Source organism: Populus nigra, chromosome 17 (genome assembly GCF_951802175.1).
Source record: "Populus nigra chromosome 17, ddPopNigr1.1, whole genome shotgun sequence".
NCBI classification, from domain to species: Eukaryota; Viridiplantae; Streptophyta; class Magnoliopsida; order Malpighiales; family Salicaceae; genus Populus; species Populus nigra.
The window spans coordinates 1,789,709-1,798,624 of NC_084868.1; the positions used below are offsets into that span (position 1 = coordinate 1,789,709).

Sequence of the window (8,916 nt, forward strand, 5' to 3'; positions counted from 1 at the left end):
TATAAAAAATAATTTTAAGGTAAATTGATATTACCCTAATAGTTTATGGTATATTTGAGGTTTGCCAATTTTTTTATGTACAGCTTAATATTCCTATCTCGTTAATTTTACAATTTTCTTATTTTGGTATATATTATTAACTAGTAACTTGCTACTATATATGATCATGTTGCTAAGTTCATAATCCCCATGGGCATAGGTTGATATGATAGTTAAGGTGATTAACCATGTTCCTTAATTTCTCAAGTTTATATTTTGAGGCCAATAGCTATGAAAATTTATGAATTTCTTTTTAAATACATGAAAATAATATAAAAATGTAATTTTAAAATTACTGGAAGGGATTTTGTCTCAATTGAATCGAAAACTAATCTAAAAATAAGGTTACTATTGAATAAATAAATAAAAAAAGTTGTTATTTGTGCATATGTCTGCAGCATATCGCTTAGAAACTTCTAATAAAGAACATAGCATTGCCAAAAAAAAATTATTGCTATTAAAATAATTTGCATCCACTGATTTACATGCATCCATCATCCTGGTTACAAGTCAATTTCCCAGTAGATATTAGCAAGCTTGATGTTTGAATACAGGTGCAAAACTAAGGATAGGAACTGATATTCCTCTTCTCCATTTTTCCTCTCTAGCCCTGTAATATTGTTGCAATATCATACATCATACTTCCTACCTGGTCCTAGCATCCTTTTCCTTGCTGAAGTGGGATACACGATAAATAATATTCAGCTTCAATGTGATTCTGCAGCGTGTAAATGAGACCAGTACTCCTTCACAAGTTGTCCAAAAAGTGAACCTTCCATCTTCATTAACTTCTCCGGCTCGTCGAACTCGACTAGTTTTCCTAAAATAGAACAAAAACAGCTCAGTGATACATCTTGGAATTTCTTTTGAGATTTATCTACGTGAAGTTGCAGCTACAGTCGTCTCTTGTTCTTAAGTGTTAGGCTGTGTTTTTGTCGTCTTTTTTTTTTTTCTAATGGAAACCAAGGTTTGGCAATAGATCGCCTTATAGCTCTGGTATTTTGGGGTCACTCCAGAAAAATAAGCCTCTGCTAAGATGTTGGATGGCATGGATGAATGATCAGCTACATGAGATTATCTTGGAGTGGCGACAAATCAGTGCAAATCCTCAAAGTCACGATGTGCAGGATACAGATAAGTGCATTTTTTAGATAAGAATTAAAGAAATGAAACTTACCATCGCTAATGGAAAGTACCATTGTGCAATCCATCACTGTTGGTATCCTGTGAGCTACTGTGATTACAGTGCAATCTGAAAATTCAGTCCGAATAGTCTTTTGCAAAACCAAGTCAGTGGCATTATCAATTGATGCGGTTGCTTCATCAAGCACCAGTACCCTACTCCTACTCAAAATGGTACGGCCCAAGCAAAATAATTGTCTCTGCCCCATGCTCCAATTCGATCCATCTTCCACAACTGTGTTGCAGGTTGTTAATCATTCACTGACTATTACAATCGCAAGCATACACTCATTATTTTCCATGTAGGGGAAGAAAGCATACCTAAAGAATCTAGACCCTGCTCTTTCTCCTGTACAGCCTCTCGAAGCTGACACTTTCCGAGAACCTTGAAAATATGGAACAAACTTTCAAGTTAGAAAGCATGAAGGTAGAAAACAACAGTTCCGCTGGTTTATAGACAATGATTACTAGATTAAAATGTCTAATGAACTGGAAAAGTTACCTCCCATATCTCCTGGTCAGTGTGCTGGGATAAGGGGTCTAAATTGTATCTCACAGTCCCGTTAAAGAGAGTAGGATCTTGAGGTATTATTCCGAGTCGTGACCGCAGATCATGAAGTCCAATCTTAGAGATGTCAATTCCATCTACGATGATCTTTCCTCCAGCTGGTTCCGCCAGTCGAAATAGAGCACCTATAAGTGTAGTCTTCCCACTGCCGGTTCGACCAACAATTCCAATCTTGTGCCCTCCTTCAAATGTGCAACTGATTCCTCGAAGAACTAGTGGTGCGTCAGGCATGTATCTAATCTGTTTGATACTAAACTTTTTCAGTCTGCTAGGCTTCACCAATTGTCTCATCAAATACCAATAAATCATAGGAGTAAGACTAACCTGCAAATCACAAATATCCACTTTACCCTTTTCCGGCCAATTCGATGGAGGTCGGTTATCTTTAATCACCTCAGGGGCTTCACTTGGTATGTGCATGTATTGGTTAAGCCTTTCAACAGAAATGATGTAATTTGCTAATGTGCACTGGCTTTGAATCGAAAACACCAGCGTCATATTTAATGAAAGTCCATAAGAAAGTGCCATTCCAATAAATCCTACAGTAATGGAAGTATTACAACGAGTCAGAATTGGGAAGCTCGTAATATTATGTGTTCAAAAAAAGTTGAAAAAAAGTAAACATAAATGCTCACCAGAGTTGAAAGTTCCAGGAGGTAGTAAAACCATGCAGAGTGCTGCAGAGGCAAGAACAATTGCACTAAATATTTCAAGCCGTTGAATCAACCACTCATTTGCAGCAAAACTGTGGAAGAAAGGACTAGCATTTATGTCAATGAGGTTAAGGGTTTTTGCGAAGAAACGTTCTTCCTCCTCAAAGGCCCTTATTGTCATGGCTCCTACTACAGATTCAGCCAGATGATTTGACACTAAAGACTTGGTTGTGCCATTGATCCGCATCAATTCTTTAGCAGAGGCAAAGTAATATGCCTGCAGATAAGAATGAGAAAATCCTTAAATCCACTTTATAAACGTAAAATCATATTCAATGGTAGTATGGTCCTCAAAAGAAGGAGATCATAACAGCATACTACCACTTCCAGCCATATAATCAATTTAGGCATTATATTTGAGCAGTTCAACTTTGTTAGACTAACTGAGGCGTCCATTCTTGTAGAAGTTATGCCAATACTACTGTAATCTTTAGATTTGTTCTTAGCTTGAAAACAAGATTTCCCTCGTGAATGTGTACACTATACATGCCTTGATTTGTTAAACTGGTTACCTATCATATAAACATTACTAATACAATTGAAAGTTCATGTCTTAAATTGTACACGATGATTACTTGCGTTACATTGCATTGATTCTTCACAAGTAGTAAGAAAGTTGTTCTAAAAAAAAGTTGGGATGATAACCAGTTTCAGAAGAATTACAAACTCCAAGCAGTTTGGTCAATTTGAAGCTCACTGTAAGAAAACTTTTAGCCTTTTTTTTAAGCCTACGGTCTACATTCCTACATGTGGCAATGTAAGACAATAAACATCAAATTATTCTATAAAAAATGATTAGTTACATTTCATTGCATTGAACTTCTGACATGGTCACAAGTTGTAATGAATTTTTTTTTTAAATGTAGAGGAGACGTTATCCTGTGGTTTCAGAAGAACCACACTCCAGGCAGTTTGGGTGAATTGAACAGCTCATTGTAAGAAATTAAGAATTGTTTTTAGCCTTTTTTTTCTTATTATTCTTGAAGCCCCAAGTCTACTTTCCTGATTATTTAGATTGGGCCATTGCCAAGCTTCTTACAATTCCAAAACACTCATGTAAGAGGATAACATAATTACCTGTAAGCGAATAGCCAAATAAACCATTGGTATGGAGACAAACAGGACTTGCCAGGTGACAACAGCCAGTACTCCCAGGTCACTATAAGCATTTGTGGTTACACCAACGGTGAAGATCAAAGCGAAAGGAACATCAAGATCGACAATGCTCAAATCTGACGTGACCTATGAGACATAAAATAAACACAGGTCCAGATCAACAGTTACACATCATTCCTCATGAAGGAAACAACGTTTTCTGGGTAAGATGCTTACTCTGCTCAGTATTCTTCCAAGAGGTGTGGAGTCATGGAAAGACATGGGTGCACGAAAAAGAGAATTTAGTAGCTGGGAAAATAATGACTTCGATGATTGAAGACCCAAAACAACTATAGAGATTGATCTACATAGCAAGAAAAGTGTTGAGGTAACTTCGATACACAGATAGACCGCAATTAAACGTAATGTGCTGACATGAGGATCATCAACATTAGCTGCCATCCAAGAGTTCTGTGTTATCTGACCAATGACAAACGACAGGTGACTGAAAGCAGCAATGGAGAAGTACAAGTATCCTTTGTTTTGATTTAGATAGTGCACATAAGGCTTAAACCCTGTGTCTCCCACTTCCTTTTCTTCCTGCTTAATCAGTTGATCTCCTTGAGAGGTTTTAATCTGCCCCTCTACATAACTCTTCTTGATCTCCCTAACAGATGATCCCTGTCTCTGCGAAGCATCAACCTCGGTATGCCTTTCAGAACCAGCTGTTTCTTTGTGTGCATTGACAAGGTCTAGAAATTCTTGGCTTGACAACAATAACTGATGATAAGGAGCGGCTTGTAGGATTTCTCCATCCGACATCAACTGTTTACAAAGATTAACAAACAAATTTTATGGAAAAATTGCTTTAACGTGAAAATGACGTTTAATCAGCCATAGAATTGTAGCTAGTAACTAATTATTTCCTAAAAGTGATTGAATCAAAGGATACTAACCATAACAGAGTCAAATGCTGGGAGGAAATCAACTTGATGAGTCACAAGCAAGACTGTTTTCCTTGAAAGTGCTCCCATGATATATTCCTGTAAAGAATCAAGTTAGAATTGAGGGAAGGCTAGCAACTAAGAGTGGAGACAGAGGTTTCTATCAGGAAAATTTGATTACATTGAATAAACTTGTAGCTGTGTGTGCATCCACAGCGCTGAATGGATCATCCAAGAGATATATATCTGCATTCTGATAGAGAGCCCGGGCAAGTTGAATTCGCTGCTTTTGACCACCACTCAAATTGACTCCTCTTTCACCTATTTCAGTAAGATCACCATAAGGAAGCAACTCAAGGTCCTTTACCAAAGAGCATTGCTCAAGTGTGTCATGGTATTGTTGCCTATCCATTTCCGAACCGAATAGAATGTTCTCTTGTATCGATCCCGTCTGGATCCAAGCTGTTTGAGAAACATAGGCAATCCTACCACAAACCTGAATCTGCAGGTCATAAAGACCAAAAAAAGGCTCACTTATGAAATAGGAAATAAAATTTGCATTAAGGCACATTTGTTCTTAAGAAACTTCAAAAGGTTAAGGACTGGAAGAGCATGGCAAGATACATTTAAGAAGATTAAAATGGAAGTTCTAAAAAGATACACTTACAGTTCCCTGTGTATGTGGAACTTCTCCAAGAATTGCTGCTAAAAAGGTAGACTTGCCAGAGCCAACTTCTCCACATATGGCCACCTTTTCACCGGGCCGAATTCCAAAACTCACATTTCTCAATGTAGGCTTTGAAGAATTCTCTTCCCATGAAAAATCAGCTGACTTGATTAAAACAGCATGGTCCACACTCCCATTGTTGCGCTTGTGCCAAACATTTCCGTTCTGCAACTCTGGCGCTTCAAGAAACTTCACAATACGTACAAAAGCTACCTTTGCTTGAATAACCACTCCAATAACATCAGGGATTGATCTAATTGGGTCTTGAACAAGACGCAAAGTCGCCACAAAAGTGAAAACATTATTAGCATGCAGAGGAATTTTCAGGAAATAGCATGCTCCAAAGGTAGCAGCAGAGACCAAAACAGGAGAAGACCAGAAGAGAAAACCATTATATGCTTTGTGCGTTTGCACTGCTGACAACCATTTATACTCTACATTTCTCAAAATTTCTATGGCATTCTTAAAATGCGTTTCCCAAGCATATAATTTCAATACCTTCATGTTAACCAGAGCCTCAGTACAAGCCTTCAATCTCGCATCTTGTGCCACCATAAGCTTAGACTGAAACTTAAGCTGTAACTTTGCAATTGGAGTGTTGCATAGCATAGTAATTATTATAACCACTAAGGCAGCAAATGTTGCTAGTCCCACTGCATGGAAAAGAATTACAAGAGAGAGACAAAGCTGAAAGCTTGTTGTCCATGTCTGATGAAACCAGAAGGGAAACTCGCCTATCCTGTAAGCATCCACAGTAATATAGTTCATGATCTCACCACCCGAGTGCATCAACCTACCAACATTGGATAACCTCTGTTGCTTCTTATATATTGCAGCCGTGAGCAAAGACCTGACTTTCAAACCAACAAGCCTGCTCCTAAAATACCAATGCCTTTGTGATAAGGACTCTAAGCTCTTTGAAAAGAAGAGCGTCAGAACCAGTACATAACCTTCATATTTAAAACCTGCTTTTCCTTCAGCAACCAAAATGAAGGCATTCAGAAGCAGAGGCCCAGCTGACAAAGTAAGTATCTTTAGCATGGCAAAGAATCCTGAAATTACAATGTCTTTCCAGTGGCAAAATACAATTGTCCACAAGAGAGATGGCTGAGATGATTCAGCTTGTTTTTGTTTGTTCAGTTGCTCCAAAAACTCCATATAACAGCTTTCTGCTCGTTCTGCCTCTCGCAACTTTGGTATATCCTCATCCTCTAGAGTTTTCTCCTTACCCTTTCTCATCAGTGGATTCAACCACCAAAATGACATTTTATTGAAGAATCCTGCTTTAGCAAATGGAGTAACTTGGTCAACGGAATCGGTTTTACTTGCACCATTGGCCTCGCCATTCAATAGAGCATACATGTCCCTTTCTTCATTCCCTTCGTGTTTATAAACCTTGTAAACACATAACAATAACAATATTGCTCCTGGAAAGGAGAGGACATCCAAAGCTATCTTAACCAACATTCCTTCACCTAAAATGGCGCTGTATATGGACAAAGCACAGACAATACCAGCAAGCAAGGAAGCAAGAATGGACAATAGCCGCAATGGCGTTCTTTGAAGATGCTTCCCTAGAAGGCTTATGGTTAAACCCACCAAAAGCCATGTAAATCCCTGAAACAGCACCACTAACCAACTTCTCAATGGCAAGGCAGTTTGGTTTTTCCTCAACTTCTCTTCCAAAATCCATATGCCCAAGCACAAGTACACAAATCCGATACCACCATTGAGTATAACAGAAACTATCTGTAGACTCGAATAGCCTCTAAATCGAGGTGTTATTTTATATATTTTTGAAGATTCTGAAGATATTTGCATGAAAGTGAACAAGAGCACGATTAGAAGCAAAACATCGAAGCAAATGATCAGCGCGTGATTGATACATGAAGTTGGTTGAAATACCAAGCTAGAACCAGATGGCTTTCCACTTGTATCCTAATTGACAGATTCCCCACAAAACAACGTCCACAGGTCTTCCATTATCTTTCCTTTCCTGCTTACTTTTCAACTCCTGCTTTGGCATACAATGTAAGAAAACAATGCTCTGTGTTACAAGAAAAATCATCAATTAATCAAATCTTTAAAACCATCTAACAATATCTAGCTAATTATCAGTGATTTTTTAATGAAGAAGAAGCATTTTTTACACACACCCCATAATAACAATTACCATCACTCACAAAGAACTAAAGATTAAAGAAAATGTGATCATAAAAAAGCAAGAAAGGAGAAACAAAAGGTAGAGAAGTAATCCTACGAAAAGATAAAAACTTCATCATTAGTTCATTACCAATTCTTTTTGGGCAAAACAAAAGGTCTACCTTTAATACACGACAAAATAGTATTTCTTAATGACCAACAGACGATGTGAGATCCTCAAAAATATTTAACAAGCAAGTCTTGCTAAAGATATTATAAAAAATCAAACCTTATTATCATAATTAAATTAAAGAAAACAAGCTTGTCAGCCAATCTTGAGTTCATAAGAAATAAAAGAATTCAGGTTTGCATTCATTCAACCAGCAGTATGGCACACCTGGATAACATTTCAAAGAATAAGAAGACTAACCTGAAAATTGCACCAAACCTCAAATTTTACAAGCCAAGATTTATTAATGTTCCATTTCAGAGTTTTTGAGGTCTCTCCCTCTGTGTTTAGGACACGACGTGGAACCAGAATTTCAGAGAGAAAGTGATGCTGCAGTGTTGTTAAATACTTTTTTTATTATTATTAATATGAATATTCAGCCCACTTGAATGTATTTTGATTAACTTAACGAATTTTAAAATTAATTTTTAGTGGTTAAAAACTTAAAATAAGAGTAAATTCAAAACATAACCTGTAGAGCTTCCACTAACAAGTACTTGGATATATTAGTAGTGTTGCAAGATAGGAAAAGGAGGGAGGAATTGTGATGTTGCTAGGCATGCATGGGATGGAAAAATAATTAAATATTCTATTATTTCATGATCATGATATGAATTCAATTTCTATGAATATCGATATACAGGAAAGAAAGAAGAAAAAGGGTCTCTTTTTTTTCTTTAATCGTCATGGCTCACGTAAGATCGGTTTGTTGACATGTACCTGTTTTTTTTATATATATAACCAGGTTTTCAGGTTAGTTTACATCTACTGTAACTAATTCCTGAATTTATTGAAAACCTTGTAAACTCAGCAAACAAATAAAATACCGCAAAGATACCAAACATACATGATGCTGAAGCTTGAACTTGGATGCAGAGGCAAGAAACCTTGGCAAGATCGTTTGGCCACAAGCCTCGGTGCCTTGTTTAGGCTTGTTTCGGCTTTCGAACAAAGAGGCCGATCTTGCTGGCCAACCAGTCTCTTTCCTTTCTATTACACGTCCTCTTTATTCTACTTTTGTTTCATATTCATATTCCAATTGGCTTCTCCATGGTTTTGTTTTATTTGTGAAGTAAAAATGTTTTAAAAAAGATTTAATTTTTTTAAAATTAATTATTTTAATGTTTTTAGATTATTATGATATGTTAATATCAAAAATAAATTTTAAAAACTTAAAAAAAATTAATTTAATATATTTTTAAATAAAAAATATTATTTCATACAACAAAAGAACACTTCTCGCATGCCATTATCATGAAGTTTCTAATGCATTGATG

General features: G+C 36.7%; 1 protein-coding gene across 1 annotated transcript; it reads right to left on the reverse strand.

Moving 5' to 3' along the window:
• Positions 1-484: 484 nt before the first annotated feature.
• Positions 485-7,406, reverse strand: LOC133676778 (ABC transporter C family member 10-like). The gene is made up of 11 exons (XM_062098513.1): positions 5,209-7,406; positions 4,723-5,043; positions 4,554-4,640; positions 3,835-4,422; positions 3,580-3,744; positions 2,425-2,719; positions 2,114-2,328; positions 1,724-2,029; positions 1,543-1,606; positions 1,217-1,456; positions 485-859 (listed from the first exon to the last, which is right to left on the reverse strand). The coding sequence occupies exons 1-11, from the start codon at positions 7,087-7,089 to the stop codon at positions 747-749; spliced, it is 4,275 nt and encodes a 1,424-aa protein (XP_061954497.1). The 5' UTR covers positions 7,090-7,406; the 3' UTR covers positions 485-746.
• Between the last annotated feature and the right edge of the window lie 1,510 nt (positions 7,407-8,916).

Coding starts and splice junctions, on each gene's coding strand:
- LOC133676778 (XM_062098513.1), bottom strand. CDS start 7,089: ATGCAAATATCTTCAGAATCTTCAAAAATATATAAAATAACACCTCGA. Junction 3,745..3,834: donor TTGGAAGAATACTGAGCAGA/GTAAGCATCTTA, acceptor TATGTCTCATAG/GTCACGTCAGATTTGAGCAT. Junction 1,457..1,542: donor GCAGGGTCTAGATTCTTTAG/GTATGCTTTCTT, acceptor CCTGCAACACAG/TTGTGGAAGATGGATCGAAT.